The sequence below is a fragment of the Acinonyx jubatus genome, chromosome D2 (genome assembly GCF_027475565.1).
Source record: "Acinonyx jubatus isolate Ajub_Pintada_27869175 chromosome D2, VMU_Ajub_asm_v1.0, whole genome shotgun sequence".
Taxonomy (NCBI): domain Eukaryota; kingdom Metazoa; phylum Chordata; class Mammalia; order Carnivora; family Felidae; genus Acinonyx; species Acinonyx jubatus.
Genome location: NC_069393.1, coordinates 68,142,049 through 68,168,465, shown reverse-complemented (window position 1 = coordinate 68,168,465; position 26,417 = coordinate 68,142,049). Strand labels below are relative to the sequence as shown.

At 42.7% G+C, this 26,417-nt stretch overlaps 1 protein-coding gene across 7 annotated transcripts in view; it reads right to left on the bottom strand.

The window, feature by feature from the left end:
- VTI1A (vesicle transport through interaction with t-SNAREs 1A) overlaps nucleotides 1-26,417 on the bottom strand; it is a 348,766-nt gene that overhangs the window by 59,951 nt on the left and 262,398 nt on the right. The window contains exon 9 of one of the 7 annotated variants that reach the window (XM_053206829.1): nucleotides 5,717-5,769. The exons of the other annotated variants lie outside the window; for them this stretch is intronic. Within the exon in view, the coding sequence (XP_053062804.1) occupies nucleotides 5,751-5,769 (19 nt within the window). The 3' untranslated portion in view covers nucleotides 5,717-5,750. The remainder of the gene's footprint in view (nucleotides 1-5,716; nucleotides 5,770-26,417) is intronic. 7 annotated transcript variants of the gene reach the window in all.

Below are 26,417 nucleotides of genomic sequence, written 5' to 3'. Positions count from 1 at the left end.
TGCCTATCTAATATATTCATTAATGTTATCTGGTCAGTACTTGAAACATTTTGAAATATGTGCAAATGCAATAAGGCTACAAGGCCTGGAGGCAAAATAAGATGAATTTTCCAATTAAATGACAGAAAAACTGTTTGGGGATTAACGGATGGCAGTTCCGTAATCTGTTTATGGGCGCTGCTCTGTGCAGGGACACTCCGTCCACCTGCAGACCCCGGTGGGCTACAAGGGCCTGGATGCCAGGCCCTCCGACCCCCGCGCTCTCCTTCTTCACACCGCAGTCTGCCGCGAACCAAGTACGGAAGGCAGCCAGCGCGGCCCCGGCCTTGGCAGACGCTGGCCCCTTCCCGAGCAGCGTGGGGCTCCGCTCACCTGCCCGGAGTCCCTTTCCCAAACAGACACCTTCCTGTCATGGTTGCTAAAGATACGGTGCAGGATTTGAAGCAAACGTATCTTCTGTGCAAAGTCCCAGAAACCCTGGCCTCCCAGATCATCTTACGAACACATTTTGACATTTCTAGACAATTCCAGAAAAAAGGTCACAACTGAGAACTATATTTTATAGTTCAGGAAAAAAGTACTAACACATGTCTTCCTTCCTGGACTCATTCTAGAGTGCTGCCTTCTTCTTCTTCTGAGAACCCAGGTTTGTAGGGGACACACCTGCACCCTGAGCCCCGCGGCCAACGCTCGGAGATAGATAAGGGAGAACTTTTGCCCTCAAGGAGAGGGGCTGGCCATCTCTCCCCCTGGTATCTGCGGGGTTAGTTTGGATGCTTAAGGGATAATTACAATTTTATGGCACTAACGTGATACCAGCGGCACGATAGACAGGTGACAGAATTATGGTGCCACGTGATTTTTCTTTGTGCTTTTCAGAACTTTCCAAAATTTCAACAGCGAACTTTTACTTTTGTAGAGACTTCTTGGGAGCACTGAACAGGCACATTCCTGAATTACATGGAGTCGACTCAGGGACAATAGGCCAGGCAACATCCAGTAGTGGTAGAAGGGGGTCTGAATCAGAAGGGGGGAATTTTAATGAGCAGGGCAGCTTGAGAGTCACAGCTGGCTGGGCTAAGTTCCTGGAGTGTTAAATCAAGTAATAACAAAAATATGACTGTGTTTTACATATGAGATTTCATAACTTCCTGAGAAGTAAACAGTCCCTTCCCCCTTGGTTGTTCCCTCCTAAGGAATGTCTACGTTCTTGCCTTTGGCTCAAATTTTCCCAAAGTTTTCTTTGTCTACACAGAAGTGCAATGCCCCAAACAGAATGCCGGCCCTATTTTCTCTTTTGGTCCAGCTTGCACATTCATATAGTAACAGGGGCTTCATCAAGTGCAGGAAGATGTTTGTGTGCTCCATTGTTCCCTGGCTCCTAGATTCCCACCTGTGCTATGGACAGAATTCTTGTTACGGCTTCAGTCCTGGGAAGGACACATGGAAATTTTCTGATGGTTTGATTCATTTTGACCTAAGGGGTTTCTTCCTGGAAGGGCTTTCTCCCTCTTTTACAATCCCCAGGAAGTCATGGATATAGGCTCAAATTGAAGCCTTCCCATCCGTAAGAGAAAGAAATACCAAATTATTTTCATATAGATATATTCACAGAGAAAATGCCCACTCGTTCCTGGCTACTTCAAGTGTGGGTAGGTAGAACATAAATCTGGGGGGGTGGGGGAGGTCTATTTTTGCCCTGCACAGTCTCTTGTCCCATACCAAGGGAAAATAGGTAATATTCATGACCAAATTATATTTCTAAATGACTAAGGAAAAAACTGACGGAAAAAACTCCTTGCAAACAGTGCATGGCATGCTATGAAACTATTAGATAAGAGTAATTATAGGTTTTGTCTCAACAGCAAACAATTGCTCTGGAGGGAAAATGCTGGCTTTTTAAGTGGAATAAACTCTTTCTAGGATTTGCCTACTATCTACCATTCTGAGAACAGTAACTCTGAAAAAACAAACAAACAAACAAACAAACAAACACACACCAAAACCAAACCAACATCAACCCACCACATTCCTGTTCCAAAGTTGAGAAAAGTGACTTGGGATATCTGTGCTTCTGGTTATGGGATTAAGGGCTGTATTATTATTATTATATTTAAAAAAGTGAAGATTCTTGGTTACTTTTCTCACGTATATAAACCTGGTGAGGGAATTCCCTTTGTAAATGTAAGTTGTATAAGTCTAACGGATGATAATACATTTCAGTTTGTATATGTTATTAAGTAGAATGTCTATATATTGCTATCCTCTTAGGCACTATCTATTTTCTCTAGCTTACTTTTTTAAAAGGTGATTTTTTCTAATGTACAACTAAATTAGATCCAATTTATAAGAAACCTTCCGTAAGACACATGTACAAAATCAGGGGAAAAAATCCTTTCTCAGGCCACATGTCTTATTGATTTGTAGAATATGGTTTTAGTGTCCACAAACTGTAGATCTTTATCATACGAGAAAAGGAGGCTAAGAAGGGAAAAAAAAGTCCCTGTAAGTGAAATGAAGGACCAAAAAGAATACTGTACTATACGCAATACTGTACTATACGCAAACCCCATAACTCCCACGAAATGGATTTGGAGCAGGTAAACAGCAGAACACCAACCAGGCACCACAGCTCTTGCCCCCCGATTCACTAATACTGGCGTGGGATAGCTCCCTACAGAAAACAATCCGTTGTTTACTATGTGGAGGAGGTGTTCACCTAAAGCAAGCAGGATGCCACAGCAGGGGCGAAATAACGGTTTGCCGGGTATTTTTCCAAAGTATATTCCCACCGAGGGAGAACCATACCTTCGGCATTTTCCAAGATTTATCGAACAGCGTGAAGGTCAGAAGGTACTAGAACAGACCAGAAACGCACTGGAAGAGCTCTGTCGGTTACTCTTTCTGCAAGTGCAGCTGGTAGGATGGTGACCTCTCTGTAATTAGGGTATTAACTTGGCTTCAGAGTAGTCAACAGTGTAATTAAGAAGCACAAACCAGGAAGGGACACAGGAGAGGAACAGAAGACAAAACGGAGTCCGTGTGATGACAAAGGAGGAGACTCTGGTTGGAACCAGGCTGGGTCAGCCCAGTAGCTTCTGACCATGGCTTTCAGCACAGCTCAGTGGGCAGGAGTTGGCAATTAACACCTGCAGCCTCCTCATAACTGTACTCTATGGCTTTTCTGTACCCGTTTCCGATTCATGGTTATTTACATTACCTGTGAATAATGGTAATTGTTGTGTCTGCATGATGACTTTGGTTCTTCTCAACCTGAGAAGAGAGGCCTGTCTTCTGAGTTCTGAGTTCAAAGACCTCTTTAGCTGTAGTTAAGGAGATGTAACCTGATAATGGCTACAGGTAAGTTCTAGCCATTACGGAATACTGCTGAGCCTCTGCCTACTCTACTGACTTGAAAACTCATCATTGAGTAAAGGAAGGATGGGATACCACCTGCAAGGGTTGAAATATCTTAAAATGACCCCAGCCAATGAGATATAGATCAGTATAACCAATGAGAGTAGATAGCAACGCCTCACCTTTGCAGGTGTGTGGTATTAAATTTATCCTTTACTGTGGCTTGTGTTTTGCACCGTTCGGTAAGTATGATCTCTAGGATAGCACTTGGGAGTCCCAGACATTTCTTCAGTTTAATGGACAGATGGCCAATGTTAGACCTTTTATTGATCCTATGCACAAAGGTGACTGTAATTACCTCCAATGAGACTATAAATTTTAGAAGAAAAGGACAATATTTTATTTATTTATTTTTTTTCCAACGTTTACTTATTTTTGGGACAGAGAGAGACAGAGCATGAACGGGGGAGGGGCAGAGAGAGAGGGAGACACAGAATCGGAAGCAGGCTCCAGGCTCTGAGCCATCAGCCCAGAGCCCGACGCGGGGCTCGAACTCACGGACCACGAGATCGTGACCTGGCTGAAGTCGGACGCTCAACCGACTGCGCCACCCAAGCGCCCCAAGGACAATATTTTAAATGACGTCTTAAATGCTCTCCCATCATGCCTAACAGGGCCTGAATACAGTTCATCTTACAACTGCCCCTCCTTTTCTCCCAGGATCATCTGAAGAGAAGACAACACCTCTAACTGCCTTTTGAGTTATTTAGAAGAGAATGTTGTGTAAAATCCAAGGAATGCTATGATTTCTATGCTTCCACAAAGACTTTTGTTGGATTCACAGGGATACTTAACATGTGTTCCTCTGCCCCTCTCACTACATATCAATATGTCTTTTCATCTCTTAAAAAAATGTTTTTAATATTCTCTCAAGATGCACACTTCACTGCCACATGTAAAACTGCTTAATGCTAATAAAACTGTAAAAGGCTTTGCCCTAACAATTCCAATCATACTATTAAATTTAATTAATGAAATAGGAGATGAAAGAAATAGTTCCCAGAATTCAACCTAGGTGTATCTTGGGCAGAACATCTGCAAATATTTGAGGCCATGTGTTCCAACAGGAGGTACTCGGGCTAATAGTTCTTCAAGCAAAAATCTTGTGGCCAAGAGGATCTATATTAGAAATGTATAGGTACAACCAATCAGGCTTTCTTTTGATGGAGCAGTTAATCAGACTCTAGGAAATCACCTCGGAGAGGCAGCAGGTGGGATAGAAGGCAGTGGTTGACCAGCTGGTGTCTAAGATGGTGATTTGAAGGTCACATGTGCGTTAGCAGACCGCAAACACATGGGCTTCCTGTCCTTGCCTTCCACCGACCCTTAAGGGTACAGGCTACTTTGCAGGGTACTTTTCCCCTTCTAGACTGTCTTTGGTGAACATTACAAATGGATGTCAACCAGACAGCAATGCTTATGAGAAAAAGAACCTGCCGATTCCGGGACTGGCCTGTCACAAAGCTGCCTGGCCCAAAGTCTTACTACTTAGTAAAGGGCAATGCCCCTGCAGAGTTACCTGCTTAAGACTGGCATTTGGTAGGGATGGCCCTTACCCTGTTTGGGATTTGGCCCTCTCTTACTGGAAACAACACAGTACTGGAATTACCTTTCCTTACAGCCCAGGCAGAAACCAAATTAGTGTGTCTTGTTTGGCTTAGGTGGCGTTCGAAAAAAGCGTGGATGGAATGCTTTAAGATGGGTCACACACACCTTGGTTCACCCCAAGCCCTCTACTTCCTATTGTGTAACATCTGGCTGGCCTCACCCCTGCACGTTTTATGTGACCCACCTGCTCCCACATGCATCCAACCTCTGGTCCAGAAGCCAAGGTGCACCTTGCGGCTTCTTTTCTTGGTAATTATAAATATTACTGTCTTCCCTTTATAGGATTAGCTAACCAGCTGGGAGTTAATAATTAAGCACCTACTGTGTGCCTGCAATGCTAGATGCTGGGGTCATTGAGGTGAGGCCACTCTCTGCCTTCTTCTAGAAGCTTGCTTTCTTGTTCATGTCCTGGCACGTCAGTACTCTCTGCTAAAACACAGACCACATTCCCAGCAAACCTTTCTTTAGTCCTTACGCAGAGAGTGACCGCAATCTTAATTCTGTCCTCTCCCCTCAAAAGATAAGCTCTTTACACCTTTACGCCAGTTTAAGTATCGGCATCATTCTACAGGACGACGAAACCCTCGGTATGCGCATTTACAGTCTAGACAGAGAAAAGAGGGGGAAAAACATCCCCAATCTAGGAGGCAATGGAAACAGAAGAGAACAAAACACATGTTCATACACTCACCCTTAAAAATAGGGGAAAACCAACTGGGAAACTTTCATTTTCTTCTTGGATGTCTATTTAAAAAAAAAAACAACCCATGTGATACGTGTATCTATGGAAACCTTCGTTATCTCAAAGATAGTGAGGTACTAAAGGCCCTTGTTGCCATGGAACAAGCAGTATTTGCTTTTTATTCTATTGCACAATATCTAATTACAGAGACCCTGATAAAATTATGCATTCCTAAGCACAAATTAAGGCCATTCTACAGGAGCCTCCATGCACATACTTTATTTGTCAAATTTCATTAAAAACAAAAATCAGGGATGACTTTGCAGAGTCTTAGGGATAAGCAGTCTAACCAGATTCAGCCCCTTCCAAGATGCAAATTCTCTGAAACCTGGAGCTGGGCTGCTGGAGGGTCCAAGGTGAAAGGGCAGCTCACTTGGATTATTCTCCCACAAAAGTTCAAGTTGAAACTCTAAAGCCCCTCTTCCCACTGGACTGTTGCACATGACACCTATTTAAAAATCATTCTCTTTGTTTCCTCTTGGAATACAATAATCAATTTCATGGCATTGAAGACTGAGCTGCTCTTTTGAAAAGATACCATGTTACAAATACACTTGATAACTCCTTCCCCAGTAGGTATGCTTCTGTCCTTGTTTTTATACTTTTACTACATATTTATGGATCTCTAAACATGCGTACTATTTTTAACATTACTCTATATGTAGCTTTGAAAATTATCTTTGATTGGATATATTAGTTTCAAGATGTGTGTACATGTGTATATAACTCATTTATTTCAACTGCTGTATAGTATTTTATCCAATCGACCCTCTCCCCTGTTGCGGAACATTTATGTTGCTTTTAAATTTCTGCTCTTCCAATGTTGCAATGAACATCCTAACGACTAACAACTAGTCCTATCACCCCACCTGCCACTTCCCTTATCCTGTCCTCTTCTAGAGCAAGTGGATTGCAAGACGTTTCACTCCCTGGTACACTACCTTTTGTCAGTTGTCAGTACCTGTAAGGCTTTCTCTTAAAGTCTTCAGACCGGAGTATAGCTAAGTTTAGGACAATCTCTTTCCAGATCCCTAGCTCCCATATGTGTTATTTGCTGAAACCAATCTTTTGAGAACATCCCTGTGATCCAAGCATCTTGCTAGCAGTTCTTTCTCTACTATCTTTCCTCAGTTGCCTTCTCCCACTTAATTAAGTGGCTTTGCCCCAGGCTGCTTTGCTACCTTCCTAGAGGCAAATAAAGAGGCCATGTGGACTCCCGCTATAAGTCGCTACAATGTTAATCAAGGACCAGAGATCCAGGTTGGAGCTTTGAGTTTCCTCCTGTTTTACACCCATTCCTAGTAAGATTAAAGCACAATGTTCAGCCCGTGCTGGGATGGTCCAAATTTAGATATATTGTCAAGTGGCGCAAGGATGGAAAATTTTGGTCCACTGAAAATGTAATGACTTCACCTGTTCCATCTCCCAACTTATTTTCAAAGAATATAGCTTTCCTGAGTCTCGCGCAGACAAAGCAAAGATAGTGTCAGTGGGATGCCTTGATAGTGGCAGTACCTTACGCCCCTCAGGTGACAAATTTGCTCCATGCTCTACACATCTACCTACGTCCTCCCTTCTAGCTTCCCGCCTACCTTCGAATTAGAACTGAGCAGTGACCTGGCTGTCCCAGGGATGCGTACTAACACATTTACTAAAACAAAATATGAAATCAGACTGGTTCCATCAGAAAAGGAGTCCACTTTGGTGGTTTTGCTTGACAGTGAAGACTGGTTTTGCTAATTGGGTTATCCAGTGGATCTTTCCATAATTTGAGTAAGCTAAATCTGTTACTCCAGGGTTTTGATGAGAATATATTTAAAGCAAATAGAATATAAGATAAAAACATTTTCTAAAAAAAAAATCTATTGGTAAAGACGGATTGATGTGAAAAGCTGTTTGATTTTCCCCAACTCTTTCCAAGTATATTTAGTGAAATAAATTACCTTGAAGAGGAAAAGAATAACAGGTGTCATCTGTGTGAAATTCTTGTACATGTGTACAGTCATCCAGAACATTTCTTGCTTTCAGAACAAGCAAAAGAGAATTTGCTGGGCAACCTCCCTGCATCTCTGCTGTGGAATATAACTCTGGAAAAAAAACTTGATTGGCTCAGGTAATACGATAACATGGATTACTGTAGACGAGTCATCAACTATAGCAATAGTCTATTTACTTATTTTTTTTTCTTTTTCAATGGCTTTTAAAGTTTTTATTTTAATTCCAGTTAGTTAACAGATAGTGTTATATTAGTTTCGGGTGTACAATATAGTGATTCGACACTTCCATACATCACCTGGTGCTCATCATGACGGGTGCACTCCTTAATCCCCATCGCCTTAAAATCGTCTATTTCAAGAGCTCTTTTATTGCTATACACTGGGAATTTAACCAGCTGAGAAAAAAGGGCATCGCTTCTCTTGGTAATCGGTCTTCTCAGTACAATTCTCAAATGCAAGCCCAAATCCGATCACTGGTTGACAAACTGACATGAAGTATTTAGGATGTACCGTGGAAGGTACCTGTCTGCTTGGGCGATGTTGCCCTGAGGCGGGCATGTCAGCAGTGATGGCGGAAGGAGTGTCTTCGAAGGAATTCTAGTGCTGGTTTCAACACAGCTAGCTGAGTAACCTGCGGTAGGTCACGTCCTCTCCCTGGGCCTCAGTTTCCCCATCAACAAAATGAGGGGTTGGAGCACATATTCTCCCACGGTTCCCTCATGTCACCTTGGCCTTGGCCCATTGCTTCCGCTCCAATGTGACTACAAGCCCCAGACTGGGACTTCCCCCCCCGCCCAGGACCCTTGGTCTGGGCACTGCATCGCCACCATATTCTATGCCTGGACCACGTGAATATGGCCGCCCTTCCTAAGAACTTTTCAAAAGCTTCCTGGCAGAGTTTTTCAGTATAGATCAGCAACATACTGAAGACTCTGTTTCAGTTCCTAGGATACAACCTCAGATACCTCCCAGTAACCTGAGTTTGCCAGAGAGAAGCAGTCACACTCGCTTTAATCCTCATTGAGGACTTCCTTTTGCAGAGCCTGGGCCTCCAGACAGGGGTGAAGAAGAATCAAGCATATATCAGTGCTTTCAGGGATCAATAAGTACTCATTTTGCTCCCTTCCCAACATTCTTACGTTTTATTTTAGGTGCAATAAGATGGGGGGTGGGGGGGACAGCTAATAAGGGCAGATGATACAAATAGCCCTTATTTGCTTTGCAATATTATAGGGTAACATTCAGAGAGTTTCTCAAAGCATGCCCCCTCCTCTGGGAACTGTCCAGGGAGGCAGGGTCAGGGTGAGCAGGGAGATAGCAGTAGGATGCACACAGATCTCTCCGTGTACAACAGAGCAGATAAGTGCACAGGCTCCCAAGTCGACTGCCTTGGTTTAAACCTGGCCTCTGGCACTTGCTGGCTGTGTGGCTGGGCTGGGTAAGTGACTGAATCTCTCTGAGCCTCATTTCCTTCATCTGTAAATTGAAACAGCCTCATCAGGTTCTTGTGAGGATAAAATGAAATAAACAATGTAAACACACCTAGCCCAGGGGACTGGAGCATAGTAAGGACTGGAATATTATGTTTACTATATTTTAATCACGGCATGCCTTAGATTTCAGGCATCTTGGAAAGTGATTCCATTGATTTACTTAGTAGAAAAGCCCAGCTGATAAGATTCATCATGGCAATAAACATTGAGTTTCCTTTCTCCCTAGGGATTTTTTTCCATTAGAAAATGGAAAGCCAAATCAAATTTGCTCAGCTAATTTTGGCATGAGAGGTATACTCAGGACCCTCAACATTTGCCTTACAGGTCAGGCTTATCAGTTCACACTTGTTAGTGTGGAAAACTCCTTTCCTATCACTGCTTCTGCCACTTCCCTTATCCTGTCTTTCTTCTGAAACAAGTGGACTTGGAAGACACTTTACCCTATGATTTGGCAAACACACTTGTTCTGAGAGAGGGTTCCGCCCATGTACATAAGCGAGGACTACAGACATCGCAAGGTTTATCGAAGAAAACCTTTCTTCTGCAGGTGCCAGGGCACTGAGAGCAGGGCCTCTGCTGGCTGTTCTCCTTCTATTTGGGACTGTCCCATCATTTCCGAACTATGGCTCTTAGGACACCAGAATAAACGTTAAGAGGACTGTCCTATATTTATCAACCTTTGGGGCAGACTGAAGTATGTTCCCTGAATGAGGAGAGACATGATTTGTAGCACATGATTGGAGTAGAGGTAGTGAGTTTTGTTTAGTACAGAGAGATCTGAAATTCCGTATCATGATAACATTTATTTCACACAGAAATTCCAGAGTCTTAAAAAAAAAAGTTGTCTCATGGGTGATTAGGAATATAGCAAATCTGTTTCAAGATCTGGATGCCTGTTTTTTATGTAGTAAATGCTGACCAACGTCTCTATGTGTGTGCTAAGCGGGCATACAGAAAGGAAAGGTATTGCAAAATCAGATGTGAATTAATACAATTTAGTAGAGTTTGTCCTCTAAAGACTATGTTCAAGTCCCAGCCCTGTCACTTGCTAGGTGAGTGACCTTAAGCATGTTTCCTGTGAAGTGAATGCAGCTTCTCACTGCCTTCTGGGTCAACCCCTCCCTTGTTTGGGCTCCTTCTAAGCCCCCAGAAATACATTCCCTTGGTCACATATCTTGTACAATTTATGTAATCCACCCATCAGCTGTCTCTGCTCCGACTCTCTCTTACGTTGGGTAGCACTGGAGTGGCTGTGGGCCTTTCTGGAATCCAGCTAAAGGAAGTTTGAGTTGGAAATAATCTACTTTGGAGGCAGTGGGATATGTTTGGGTGTCTTGCAGTCATTTCCATGTTTGATTAAATTATCGCTAGCTGTCCTGGGCTGGTAATGGCCAACTCATCTAATGCTGGGACACAAAGGGGCAGAGCCTGAGGTCATACCGTGACATGAACATGTCTTACAGCCCCTGGTGCTAGAGGTGTGTGAGAGTAGAGAAAAAGAAATATATGGAGCCAAAAGGTAGTCTATGGGAACATTTCCAAATCCCGCAGTGCATGTCTAGGAAAAAAGTGACAACAATCTTAAAAACTTCTATGACATCACTAATTTTGAGCTGTGAAGCAAAAAGAAAATTTTAAACACTCAATAATAATAAACAGGTTTAGCTCAAGCATGTTAGAGGAAAGACTCCTGTATCTTTCTAATCCCTCCATAGAAAATTCTATTATGAAATAATTGCTATAGGAAGAAATGGTCAAAGAATCTGCAGCTAAAAATATACAGAGAGAAGAATGGTAAATTCTGGACTTTGTGGTGTTTGCAGTATTTGCCTGTTTTAAAAGCTCTCTTGTGCTTTCTTTTCTTGACCCAAACAAACGGTAACTTTCATCACCAATTTTGAACTTCACCTCTCTGCAGCAGGGTAGCCCGAACTGTCTAAGCCTCAGATCCGACAAAACTTGGATCTGCCCCTGGCTGTCTCATCGCTCCTTGTGTGGCTGAAGGAAGACAAGCAATGAGCAGGGGCCGTCACTGCAATGCAGCCGGCTTGCTGTGAGAGCCCGAACATATGCATATGCTTGTGGCAAGAGAGTGGAGGAGAATCAATCGGAAGGGGTTGAGAAATGAGGCAGGGCCGCCAATTCTGAGGCTCAGCTAATGATCTAGACGAGAGAAAATGTGGGCTGGATCTTGGTTTCCTCTGTAACGTGCAGTGGACATTTGCCTTCCTGCTGTGAGGCTGACCACATCAACTGTCCCTTTTGAAGGCTGAAAATAATTGCATATCAGTGATCTCTTATGGGTCAAAAATTTGGAATATAAAAAATGCAATCCAGAGAAGCAAAAGTGCAACCCCCCCACCTCCCCCTGCCCCCGCTTCCACGAGCATCATCTTGCTTTCCCCTCACAGGGTGCGTCTCAGTATTTTATCTGGATTTCTTCAAGGGGCTGCAGACTTGGTCTTATAAACTCTTCCTGACGTTGAATAAGGGCTTCCTTTGTATTTGCAAATTATTAATTCTTAAGCTTGTGCTGAGAAGAAGGGTGTTTAGTATGTGATGGCCTATAGTTTTCCTTTTTGAAATATTCGATTTAAAGAATGTAAAATAGATGAGGTGAAATAGATACAGGAGATTTAAGGTAGAAATGCCCAGTTATAAACGACATAAGTCACGGGGATGAAAAACAAGTACAGCCCAGGGAATCCAGTTGATAATATCATAAGACTGTTGGATGGTGACGGGTGATGACGTCACTTATCGTGGTGAGCACGAGGAATGTATACACTTGGGGAATCAATAGGTAAGAAGAAAATGTATATACCGAAAGTCTTGTTTTTTTTTTTTTATTTTTAAGAGAGTACTGCGTTGAGAGAGAAAACAGACGGAAACCTGTCTGTCCTACTGTGGTGGGAAGATCATGAAGCTGGGGCTTGCCACGCAGGGCTTAAAGCCAACCCTCAGGAGATCCAGACTTTCCACAGGCAGAGAGGACTCCCTCTGAGTCCTCTAACAGGGACTAACGGGGACGTGAGTCCATCTAATAGGGTGCCTCCTCCCAGCTGGGGAGGAAGTGAAATGGCTCAGACACAGGGGCCGAGGATGTTGTTGTTAATAGTTAATGGTTAGTGAGTATTGACAACTTGCAGCGAGAAGCCACATGGCAGGACAGATTAGCGCCAGCCCTTGACCAAGCACACGGCCAGCCAGAAAGTGGACGGCAATCCTTTTGTTACAAATGCCTACAGATGACTGAGTGAAATGATGAAATAAACACAAAGATGACTGAGTGAGTCATCTCTGCAAGCAGTAAACATTTTCAGGTTGACGAGCTTCATCTTATGTAAGAGCGAACGTGAATGAGGATGATTTATAATGGGTCTGCACATTGTTTCGAAGGAACGTTCATGGGCTTGATGGTGGGATGGTAAATTTAACCTCTGAGCCCTCATAATGTTCTGTTTTTCAGATGAGCTCAAGGCTTGTCATACTCTAGACCTGGAAAGCATAAATGGTATTATCTTTGTATGTGCAAATAAAAATCAATTCATTTTCCAAATGCTTAACTCATTCAGGAAGAGACACACACACACACACGAATAGATCTCAGTTAAATCAGCAATGTTAGCAAAGCTTTCTTCACTTAACAAATCAGGATATATTAGGTTCAATAAAGGTACTTGACTTATAAGCCTACAAATAAAGTTATTTTCCCAAGCAGTATTTTGATTTATCATCTGAAACTACGCTTCCTGTTCATTTATAATGGCTTTTTGTAACTTGCCCCTTAAGTAGGGGGAGGTAGGACATCTGTAAATAAAAATATCTCAATAAATTATATTCCCTAGATGATAAAAGGATAACATCTTCTTTTTTTTGAAAATGATCACAGAACAGAAATTCTACCTAGAAGCCTTTTCTCCATGATATTTTTGAAGAGATAGCAGAGATTTTACTTTCTTATGGACTTGGCCCCTTCAAAACACACTAGAACACTGGAAATCAACCTACTAGTCATTTACTGCAAATCATTTAGCAGCTTCCACTCCTGGAACATTTCTGGCCATTAGTGGAATCACCTTCTCAAATCTACCAGTCTACTTCACACTAGAAGGAGGACGACAATTTTGAGTTTCTTATGCCCTGTAAATACAGCCACGTCTTGAAGCTGAGTTTCAGGCTCCCCCAACTCTTGTCCCCCAGCAACTCTGATGATCTGACCTGGCTAGGAAGGCTAGGAAGCTAGGGTTCCCTATCAGACTGTTTACTTAACACATGTCACATCTAAAATAAGGATTGCTTTAGCTAAAGAAGCAAGTCATTTATAAGTGTGCATTTATAAGGGCAAAAGTCAAGGCAACTGTGCAAACCACTTGTCAACTTATTTAGAGGAAATTGTGTAATCAACTTAACATACCAGTTAGCCTTTACCTGCAAGGTCAAGCTCAGAGTTCCTGTATGTCACCACCCTGGCCTATTAATCACTCTGCAGGAAATTCCACATTTTTCTTTAGATTAAACTATAGAAAGTGGAGTGTGAACAGAATAGAGAGGATTTCCTATTGGTTTCTTTGTTTTCTCTGACTTGGTTGATGTTTCATGATCTACGCTTTTTTTTTTTTTTTACTTGCTTGCTACAGATTTTAAAATAGGCTCAAAATGATAAATTTCAATATGCATCGCTGAAGGGAGCTTTATCACATAAAGGTAAACCTAGGTATGTGATGGCTGGGTGCCAGCTTACTGCTGTAGATTCCAACTAGAGATAGAAAGCGTCGACACTGTTGAACAAGTAACAGATCTTTCATTCCAGGAAAAAAAAAAAAAGGATATAAGCTATTAAGTTTAAAATCATTTCCCCTTCTTTCTCATGCTGCCAAAGCTCAGATATGTGATTTTTGAAGATATCCTAATTTGAGGCATGATTTTCTAAGAAAAAAATCACCTTCAAATACCTTTTAAAAAATTCTTCCCCCAAATGTCTTCAGTTTGCCTTCATTTTAAAACAGCTTTATTGGGGCGCCTGGGTGGTTCAGTCGATTAAGCATCCGACTTCAGCTCAGGTCATGATCTCATGGCTCATGAGTTCGAGCTTCATGTCAGGCTCTTTGCTGACAGGTCCGAGCCTGGAGCCTGCTTCAGATTCTGTGTCTCCCTCTCTCTCTGCTCCTTCCCCGTTCGTGCTCTCTCTTTCTCAAAAATAAATAAAACATTAAAAAATGTAAAAGACCCAAAATAACAGCTTTATTAAGGTATAATTCATATACCAGGTAGCTTCCCCATACAAAATATAAAATTCAGTGGTTTTCAGTATATTTACCAAAGTGTACAACCACCATCACCATCAAGTTTAGAAGATTTTCCTTCTGAAAAGAAACGCGATACGCATCAGCAGTCACTCCCCATTTTCCTTCAACCCCTTTAGTTCTAGGTGACCAGTAATCTACTTTATGTCTCTGCCGATTCTGTCTCTACTTTTCATACAAATGGATGCATACAATATGTGGTCTTTTGGGACAGGATTCTTTCACTTAGCATCTTCTCAAGATTTACCCAGTTCATATTAGCACGTCATTCCTTTTTATGGCTGAACAATATACTGCATTTTATTTATCCATTTGTTAATTGATGGACATTTGGTTTGCTTCTACTTGTTGCTATTATGAATAATGCTACTATGGATATTCACATACCAGTTTCTGTGTGAATGTGTATTTTCACTTCTCTTGAGTATACATGCCTAGGGTCAGAAATCCTAGGTCATATGACAGTTCCATATTTACTGTTTTCTAAAGTGGCCACATCCTTTTACATTCTCCTAAGCAGTGCATGGGGGTTCTGATGTCTCCACATGCTTGTCAACACTTGTTATTATCTTTTTTATTTTAGCCATCCCAGCAGGTGTGAAGGGATATCTCACTGTGGTTCGAATATTTTTTAAAGAAAATGTTCACAAAAAATTTCTTCATTGTTTTCCTACAACCAACTATGAAAGCCAACCATTCTATGGTTGTGGTATCTTGGATATCAGACAGGACGGAAAGAAGTGTAGAAAAAACAAAGTGTGCAAGAAGACCGCCCAGAGACTTTGCGTGGTCAGGGTCTCATCTTGAATCTGCCACATTCTGAATTTCTAGACATTTAAAAACACAAGATGATTAAAACATTCCCAAAGTCCATTCAAAGCCCTAACTTCTTTTGTTGTTGTTTGGCATTTTCTTTGCATGATTTACTCTAGGAGAAAAACCTCAGCCTTAGTTGCAATGTGTAATTTAAGAAAATGACTAATTTTGCTTCTGAAGAGGCATCTGTAGCCACTGTGCTATTTGACTAGCTCCCATGCTTACGTTTCCACTTTCTGGGGGGCTTGGACCCAGCAACAAGGAAGATAATCCTCCTTTGTGGACATTCCCCCAGTTAACTCCACTCACATCTGGATGGCAGTTCAATAGTCCACTGTTATTCAAACAATTTGTAATCACACATACTGTGTGTCAGCTAACAAGCCAGGGTGTATGGCTTTTCAGTATTCCGTAGCATGCAGCACGCACAATTTACAAATAAAATAAAAATCTACAGCAAACACAACGGCACATTCTTTGTTGAACAGCTGAGTAAAAAGAGCGTCTCTGTTGAAAGACAAGACATCACTTGTTATTTTGATGGTAAATGAAAAGAGGTTCAGAAAACCATATTTCATCTGCTAAGTCTCTTAACATGGGAAAGTCCCGTATCTGTAGCAATGAATAATCTTGGGCCATATGTTTCTTTAAGCTGGGCTTGAAGCAGGGATGGCCAAACAACCACCAGCAGTATGAAACGCAGCTGACAAAATTCTACAGCCTTGTCCCTCGAAGTCATGGTAGACTGGGGAGAACGGGAAGATGGGCATCCTCACCACGGCCAATTGTTTTTCTCATTACTTTTGGCTGGGAGGGTGTAGCAGGGAGGAATTGAGTTTAACTCCCCAAGTGGCTAAGCAACGGTTTTGGAAACAAAGGGTTTGATAAGGCCAGAGGAAGTGAAGTTGAGCTTGTCCTGAGAAAAAAAGGACTGGAGAGTCTTTCCACACGCACAGCCACTAAGACCCCGGACGAGTATGACAAGGTGGCAGAAACGGCTTGCCAATGACCGATCATCATGGGATAGGAAGGTGTTGGAAAATGCAACCGGAGGTGCAGGCTCACAACATTCCACCTGCCTTGGCTGACTGGCAGCATGGTGGCCCCTGACCCCGAGGGTCTGTGTGCATTGCTGAGAATGCGGAGCCCATTCCGAGCAAGTTCAGGCTTTAGAACACACTGAGGCCTCACTGTGGGATAATTTGGCTAGGTCATCGTTTAACTCCATAAGACTCAGGGACGGGATGATAAAGCATTCTTATCCATGAGGGTTTGCCCCTCCCCCCTGCCCCCCCCCCCCCCCAGGCTTTCTCCACTGGCTTTTTGCCCACAATGCCATAACTTGACTCCTAGGCTCTGCTGAAAGCTTCTTAGTAGAGGACGCCCAAGTCCAAGGTAAACACAGTTCTGTCATCTTGTAAACTCAACAACCTTTGCAAGAAAATAACCATTAAGATCCAGGTGGCTCATGAGAGGAAGAAACTGTCACTATTTTCAGAACCGGGGAGAAAAGATTAGTTTCACATTGAACTTCACACGTCTTGATTACTCTCCATCCGTGAAATATTAATTTATGTAATATTTGAGATGTCTAATCATTTTCCCCCCAGTTCGTCAGGCATTCATGGAGAACCTATTACATGCTGGGAAATGGGCTGAAACCCGGAGCTGTAAGAAAAAGGGAACACAATCCCTGCCCTCAAGGCTCTCGTGACTCCAGGGGAGAGTCAAGTCTGCAGAAGAACCTATAACACGAACTGATAAATGTGAGATCAAGGGAAGTGAGGAGGAACACAGGAAAGAACAGCTGTTCTGCCTGAGGTCCTGGGAGAGCTCCACTGAGAAGCTGGTCCATTTCAGCTGGACCCTGCAAGTTGAGTGAGCTCTCCCTAGATGCAGGGAGGTGCAGGAAGAGAGAACATCAGGGGAGCTTTGCCAGGGACCACTCCGCTTTCCATGGCCCAACTCACGCCTCCCCTGTGAGATAATAACTCAGACGGGCTAGACACTAGGTGAGGAATCGAAATCCCTCCGATACCCCATTCTCAGTACCCAGTCCCCCCAATAATTGGCAAAGGAAAGAACTGGATTGTGATGTAGTGGCTAGTCCAAACTTCATTAGCCACACAGGACATTAATCTTGATCTCTGGACGTCCGTGAACTCGTAGGAGGGCCTACATATCCATGTCTATATCTGCCTACTGGGAGCAGATCTCCATCTTGGGCTCTCTCCCCTACATCTGCTGGAAGGCACTGAGTCCACGGTTCAGGTGTTGAGCCAACAATAAATAGGAAAAACAAAACGAACTGCAAGAAAAATGACTCAGCAACAGGAAGTCAATTTATAGTTTTTTTTTTGTGGAGCCCCAGAAGTATGTCCCAAATGGAAAGGCGGCCACAGGCAGCTTTAATTTGCCAGATTACTATAGGTCTCACTGACCTTGCCAGTCACCTTCACACGGAGGGAGTGCTCTTGTTCTATTTTGGAGGTACCACTGCGTTTCACACGTAGAGGCTTTGCCTTGAGATCACAGAGCTGGACTGAGACCTTACATACCGTCCCTGCCACCCCCTGGGAATGCAGGCTCCTTGCTCACAATGTACCTAAAATACTCCATGCCCCTGTCTAAGGCATCCCAGGGAACAGAAGATGGGAAAGAGGCTTTTAAAATTCAGCCCTATTATTTTGCTAGTACATTTTCTTTCAGCGCATTTTTATCATTTTTTAGTTACCTCCTTATGGGACAAGATGAATAATCCACACCTCATTGGAATTTCTCTTTTTTAAAATAATTGTCAACTGTTGAGCAGGTTTCTCTTTTGATCGTTACAGAATCATAGAGGTTTAGGGTGGGAAGGGCCAGACACGTCATCCAGAACCACAGCACGTCTTATGCCTGTATCCCCCGTGGTGAGCATCCTTGCCAAATATTTAGGCCCCGTATGTATGAATACATCCATCAGCACCACCTCACTACTCATTTTCCATTCAGGGCAGCTCTTTCAGTGAGAAAGTTTTCTCATGTTAAACCACCATATGTGTTCTAGTAATTTCCACCCACTGGTCCTGGGTCAAGCCTTGGGGCCACAGAAACAGATCATGTCAATTTTCTGCAGAACAACCTTCGTGAAAGTTGAAGAGAATTCATGATAGGGCCCTTGTCACCATCTCTCACTGTGACTGCGCCCCAATCTGGAGCCATGTCTCCAAAGTCACCATCTCTCTCTCACCTGTGGCCGTGCCCCAGTCTGGAGCAATGTCTCCAACTTTGCAATTTAGAAGAGGCTTTGGCTTCTTATCAAAGGAGCTGCTTTTAGAGTCATGCCCTTCCTAGCATTCAATTTGTCTTAACTCTGCTGCTTGTTCCAACCAACACAGCTTTGTTTCTTCCTCCATCCCTTTACTCCAGCTATTATTCATCCATCTACTCATCCACCTATCCACCACCCACGCACCCATCCATCCATCCATCCATCCATCCATCCATCACTTACTGAGAACTCACCATGTGTCAGGCACTATTCTAGGGACCAGCGTTAGAATAGTGAACAAGATAAAAGAGGTATACCTTCCCTTGCATAGCTTGCAAACCAGTGGAGGCATCTTACAATAATCAAGGAAATAAATGAAGAAAAGAGAATAAAGTATAACATATTCAGCAAGGTAGACAGGAAGAGTGTTTCTGAGGAGTGACATTAAACTGAAACCTGAAGGAAAAAAGGAGCCAGCCAGCTGGGAGACAAAAAGCAGGATATGATGGAATCTGAGAGGTATGGGAGGGTATGTGTATATTTATACATAAATATATATATACATATATATTTTATTTTATTAGAAAATTTTTTTTAATGTTTATTTTTGAGAGAGAGAGAGAGAGAGAGAGAGAGAGATAGAGCATGAGTGGGGGGAGGGGCAGAGAGAGAGGGAGACACAGAATCCGAAGCAGGCTCCAGGCTCTGAGCTGTCAGCACAGAGCCCGATGTGGGGCTCGAACTCACTAGCTGTGAGATCATGACCTGAGCCGAAGTCAGACGCTCAACCGACTGAGCCACACAGGCGCCCCCATATATATTTTAAATATATTATATATAAATATATAAACATGTAAAAATATATAATATATATATTCAAGTTCACGACTCAAATAGAGTCATTTGTAAATTCAATTTTACCCGCTTGCAGTGATAGCAAATCAAATTCGTCAATCCCTGTCTCTCTGTGGATCATGAATACTATATGTTGCTTTTCTCCAGAATTTCCATTAAGGAGGTCTTGTAATACATTAGTGAAGTGCCATAGGGGACTCAATGACCAGACTAACAGAGTATTAATTTCAACTAAATTGCGGGATTCTTGACTCGTCAAGGAAGAACAGGGTATTTAAACGAAAAGCCAATTCACATAACTTAAGAACAGGCTTTGTGTATTCTAACCAATTACATCTCCTCTTCTAGTTTTTAAGAGCTTTGTTTATGAAGCCCATATTGAAAATTAAATGTTTATTACCATTTTTTGAAGGTGAGGTATAGAACTTGGCAAAGTATCGATTAATAACTTGTGGATGGCTGGTGTAAAGTAACCAGTTTTGAACCCCGCTGTAAACAATGCATCAGCAGAGTGTTTCAGCTATTTGTAGACTCAGAGCTTGCCAATTTGTAATTAGTTGCAGATTTTCAATTACTTCTTAGCAAACAAAATAGTTTCATTTGCATTGTTTGCTTGGCATTTAAGTTTAAAAGAATCCAATTGATTATTTTTAAAGACAGCTGACTTTGGAGAGTTGGGATAAAATAAAAGATACATTTTTGAGTAGCCCTACATTTGTATTTTTGTTCTGAGTGATGTCAGGGTACAGAACTTGGCATAAATTCAATCAACTCTATCACACAATCCCAAAATGCCTCCTGTGCAATTTGTCAAAAAGATTTTTGGTAATTGCACATAAAACTGGAGATTTGTAATGAAGAACACAATCCAAGGGGGGGGGGGAGGCAAAGTTTCATTTTCTGCTAATTGAGACTGGTAAACCATTGTGGGCAACTTTAAATTGAAGAGAATATCAAAATAATTATTTTAAATGGTAGTCCATGTTTTTTAAAATTTTTTTAATGTTTACTTTTGAGAGAGAGAGAGAGAGAGAGGAGAGAGAGCGCAAGCGAGCATGAGTGGGGGAGGGGCAGAGAGAGAGAGAGGGAGACACAGAATCTGAAGCAGGCTCCAGGTTCTGAGCTGTCAGCACAGAGCCCGATGCAGGGCTTGAACTCACAAACCGTGAGATCATGACCCGAGCCGAAGTTGGATGCTTAACCGGCTGAGCCACCCAAGTGCCTCCTTTTTTTTTTTTTTTTTTTTTTTTAATCAGAGTGGTTCTCACCATGACTTAGGGCTCCTTCTTCCTTGGAGAAGAAAATTCAAATCATTCAAGAAAACATTTATTGAGGACCCACACGGTGGTTGGTGCTAGAGATACCACCAAATGAGTAAGGCAAGATTTCTGCCTTCAAGAAGATCAGAGGTTAGTGGGGAAGGGACAGAGATTTACACCGAACCCTCCATAAAGACTGGCTATGGTAAGTCTATGATAGATGAAAAGCCACGGGATTAGACAGAAAGGAGGGATTCAGTTTGACTAGCGGATCGAGGAAGGTGAGACGCTAAAATGCAATAGATCGTGAAGGAGGAATGGATTCTCACAGTTGGGGGGAGAGGAAGGACATTTTAGGGAGAGAGAATAGGAAGCAGAAAGAGCAAGCGTGTGCCTTGATCAGAGAGCCAGGGGCAGGCTCATATGGTTGGATAGATAACAGTATTTCAGGTGGGTGAGGAAAGGAGGGCGGGAGAAGCAGAGGAAGAGCTGTGGACAGCCTTGGCTAGCGTGACAGGGAGCTTGAACCCTGTTCTGAAGGTGGTGAGGGACAGGGAAAAGCACTGAGCAGGGCAGTGGCAGGTCCAGATGGGTCTGTGCTTGAGAAGGATGAGCCGGGGGACGAATGGTGTCTGCAAAGGGGTCCGGGCAGTAAGAATATAAAGGACAATCGATCTGAGGTGTTTCAGATGTGAACTCAGCAGAGCCTAGAGAGGAAGTAGACCCTAGGATGAGAGAAAGAGGGTGGGTCCAAGCTGATTCTCAGGCTTCCACAGACGGCAATAACATTATCCAAAACAGAACACATGAAGAGAAATCATTTTGATGGGGCCAGAATAACAACCCTTGCCACACACACACCAGAAAACGCCAAAGTAAAACAGTATGGCCAATCTCGAAAACACGATGCTAAACAAATGAACAGTCATAAAAGGTGATATACCGTCTGATTCTACTTATATGAAGTCTCCTGGAGAGCAAAATCCATAGAGACGGGGCGGGGGGGGGAATGGGTACAGGGTTTCCTTTTGGGTAATGAACGGATTTGAAACCAGAGAGAGATGATCTTGTGAATGTTAAAATGGTTAATTTTGTGTTACGTGAAATTTTACCTTAAAAAAAAAAAGATAATAGGAAAAACAAATAAAAACAAAAACAAAACCAGAACCCTCCAAACATGGAGGCAGTCCATGGAACCCTTGTGTTCCAGAATTGCACATACCAAGAAGCTCCTCTTAAACGCAAGCGGTAGCAACACAGAGAGAAACATAGGAGAAGGCGTGTTAGCGCCCCTTCACGGGGCTTATCGTCTGTTTCGTTCCTGGTGGACATGCTCCTTCTTACCCGTTATTATGCACACTTTCCTTGGAAGGCTTCGGCTGACAGCCTTGGGAATGCTTAATTGGCAAGAACCTTATTCCTTGTAGGTATAGGCTGTATTTGGGGACCATCCGCCTTTACTTTGTCAAACTCTGGCTGACCTGGTAATGTGAGTCGTCAATTTGTCATGTGGGAGACATGTCAGGGGGTGGGGAACAAAGAAGCAAAGCACATAGAGAGAGGAGCATGCAGGTCAGGAAACAGTAAGGAAAACTTTCTGGCATTCATACTGGTCATCAGTAGCCCTGGGGGAATAAAGGGCTCCCTGATGCTCAGTGCATCATCAGGAAGATTAATTAACATTTGTAAAGGCCACACACAATGTGAAAGGCCCAGTAATGGATCTCCAAAAGCTGGAGTCCCTGTTTTCCAGAAGGGTCATGAAACAAGGAGTGGAAAATATTCCCTAGAAGACAGAGCTGGGTGACCTCGGCCATGAAGAACATTGCAAAGAAACGACTGGGCTTGTCTGGGATTCTCTTCATTCTCAAGTTGAATCTGATCTGACAGATGTGGTGAGTAATTAAGCCCTTGTCCATTCAGAGTCTGAATGCCTGCACTGCGCAGAGAATGGGGCAGGAATAATGAGAGGCACAGCCCCTCCGGGACTATTCAGGAGTGCTCGAATTTGCATGGTCACATGAACCCGAAGGAAGTGGATTATGCCGGCTGGGCCAGGAAGTGGAGACCGCCAAAGCTTTCTGATTTGCATAAATCAGAGGGCTGGAAGGCAGAGAGGCTTGAGGGCTCTCCAAGGAGGCCAGGTGTAGCTGCCTTTCCTAGAACCCAGCACATTTCTGTAGCTAGATGCCTTCTCACCAAGGCTGCAGAGGTAATCCGACGTGTGATGTCATTTGCTCAGAAGTTTCGTCACTGTGTACCATTAGGTTGCCACAAACCGCGACTTTTAGAAGCAAAGTTGCTGCACAGTCTTCGAATGAATAGATTCTTTGAATCACCTTGAATTAAAGGTGATTTGGTAAGGGGCAATGCATTTTATTGTGATTACTGCTGTCAAATAATTTCTAATTGCGTGACAAGGTGCTTAAGCAAAGGAATTGTTTATGGCTTTAAAAAACAGTTAATGCACTCTCAAAAAGGATTATTTCCTTTTTAAGTTTCAAACGAAGGCTACCGATTAATTAAGCCATTTACATAAAAATGTCTTGGATCAGCTACCTGCAAAGATAAAGGATGAAATCTATCCTCTAGTTGGAAAAAGAAACACTCCTATATATGGTAATACACATATCGAAGTAGTCTACAAAAAGCAAATAGAAATCATTAATTAAAACTGAAATGTCAAAAATTTTCATTTTATTCTTCACAGTATTAAAAATGCTGGTGATGTCATGTACTTTATTGAATAACTTTTCTTGAAATATGGCTTTCCATCTACACTGTTTTACTCAGGTTTTTAATTATTATTATTATTTTTTTATTGGAAGTCATGTCAAATTACATGCTGGTTTTAGAGACTGGAGGTTCATCCACCCTTCAGCCCCCTCGCCCCCCACATGTAGCTAACTTTGTATTATCTCCCAGATTCACAGACATCAGTCAACCAAGGTCAGTGAGAGCATTCAGAACTTGCTCACTTAGGTTCTGAACGAGTCCTACACTTGATACAAACAGTCATTACAGACCCAGAATGGAACAAAGAAGGCAGATATTTACTAGTGAAAAACTGAAGTTCCTTAATCACCTTAATATATATAATCAAATGGAAATGATACATTACTCAGGCTAATTATATATAATTTCTTGGCATTAGGTATAAATTATTCAGACCATATCAAGGGAAAAAAAATAAAAAAGATTCTTCTTCATAGCAGAATTTTCATTGTGAAATAGATCTCACAGCAAATCCCATCTTTCTGGTATCTCCCCTTAAGTCTTTGATGACTTAAGTTTGTTTTCCCCAGTTTTTTCCAAGCTGAGGCTGTGCTGTGATTTTGGTAGTTGGAATTGGTCTTTTCATGATCGCTTCCTGGATTGGTCAACATGTGGCCCTTGAGTAAAATGTTGAGAAGAAAGTGGAAAGGGCAAAGAGGATGGAACAAAAAAGGTGAGCAGCAGAAGAAAGAAGGACAAAGAGCGGGGACAAAACAAGGAGGGAAGACAGAGAGAAGTTTAAAATCACCCAGAAGGTACACATTATAATAAACAGGATGGACAAATGCTCAGTGTCAGAGACTGACATGAGACGAACTGCCGATGTGGACAGGTCACCTGTCAGAGGGGCTCCGTGTATTGGTGGACTGGCAGGAAGTGACACTCAGGCACGCGGGCTCCGTGCCATCCCTCGCTCTAAATGAAATTAAAGGGACCTCTCACAGTTGCTCTTCGGGACTGACAAGTTCAAGCCACAAGGTGACGATCAGCTGGCAGGGCTCTCTGTGCTTTACAAAGGTGTGCCGAGGGCAGGGATTATCAATAAACTCCAAGAGATACATTCTCGCAAGTAGAAATGGAAAACTCAAGGTCTAGCAAAGTCTTTAACGATGCAGAGACACGGTCGCAGAATGGAGGAAATCTATGGTCCATGGGTGGCTGTAATCTCTCTCCCTTAACAAGCCCACTTCCACCTTTAAAAACAACTCAGATAGCTCATATGTTCTTCTAAGGAGCTCAGTGTGATCTGTACAAATGACTAGCATTGTTTTCATGCTGTTTGGTGAGAAATATGCCCTCTTTTACAGTCAGTGAGGCCCAGGTCTAGAGAAGCTAAATGACTCATCCCAGGTGAAGCTGCCGGAGAGAGAGGTCCTGGATCTGAGGTCAGCATGCCGAGCCCTTGGCCCTGGAACTTTCCAGGGGAGTATCAGGTTTACTGCCCACACAGAGGGTCGGAGGAACTCTAGAATCACACCCAGACATGACCGTTGGCAGAAGTACTGCATCCCTGAGAAGACACAGGTCCCTTTTCGAAGTCTTTGTAGAGAGCATTTTATAGGTCTCTGGCCTGCTATCAGACAATCCTCAAATGGAGTGCTGACCTGACTGTATTTTATTTAAAACAAATTTTTTTAACGTTTATTCATTTTTGAGAGACAGAGCGCAAGTGGGAGAGGAGCAGACAGAGAGGGAGACAACAGAATCCGAAGCAGGCTCCAGGCTCCGAGCTGTCAGCACAGAGCCCGACGCGGGGCTCGAACTCACGGGGACCGTGAGATCATGACCTGAGCCGAAGTCGGACGCCCAACCGACTGAGCCACCCCAGGGCCCCTGACCTGACTGTGTTTTCGTCGCCACGCGTCCCCATCAATGACACTGTGCTAGACCGTAGGAGGCGCTGCTCCTTCAGCACTTGGCAGTGCTGAAGCATCAATTTGTGCAAGGTCACTTGCAAATGCTCATGGATCCGTGTCGTATTTCCCGCTACTTCTGTTGTATGGATTCGATTTCCTGGAGGAAGAGTTTTTGTACAATTCTACACAGGGACATAGCTTCTTCCCTTCATAGACCCTTCGTTTCTTCAACTGCAAGACTGAGACAACAGTTCCTTTCTTTTGGGCTTGTTCACACTTAAAGATAAGCACATTGCCTGGCACAAAAAAGGCCCACAACAAGTGGTAATTATCACAATTATTATCACAGAAAAAGAAGTGGGAGTGGCCGTTTAAGGCTATGAGAACACCTTTATTTTCATATTCTTCTTCCCAGAGGATTAAACTGCTCAAGTCTGTTTGCATTTTCTTTCTTTCTTTCTTTTTTTTTTTTGGTCCCTGCTGATATCAACTCATTATTTAAAGAGTGTTAGCAAAGTTAATCCAAGAGAAACATACATTTTGTGTCATTGATCTCTTTAAGTGACACTTTTTTCATTAATTATTACCTTTCAGTGATAGCACTGTGACCAGTTTCTATTCCCTCTGGGGGCTTATGAGAATTCGGGGATAAATAGTGGTTTGGAACCTTTCTGTAGTCAAGGAGTACAGGAGCCTCTCTTTTAAACTTTTAAGAAGAAAACAAAGGCAAACAAAACAAAATACAAAAACAAAGGAAAAATGCCCTAGAGGCCAGCATAATTGTTAAGGCTGAGAAGTTAGACCAGCTTGACCACTCATGAGGGACATGATCTGAGTAAGTTGTTTGCTTAATCTATGAAATGAAATCATAAAAACATTGATCTCTTAGGGATATTAAAGGCTTTTAAACTCCACTAGCAAAGAATAGGTACATAGATGCACTCAAGAAATGGTTGCCATAATCATGTTCCTATCAATAAACCGTAGAGGAGTTAGGGCACTGGTGCAGGAGACATTTACTGGTAGATATTATTGGGGAA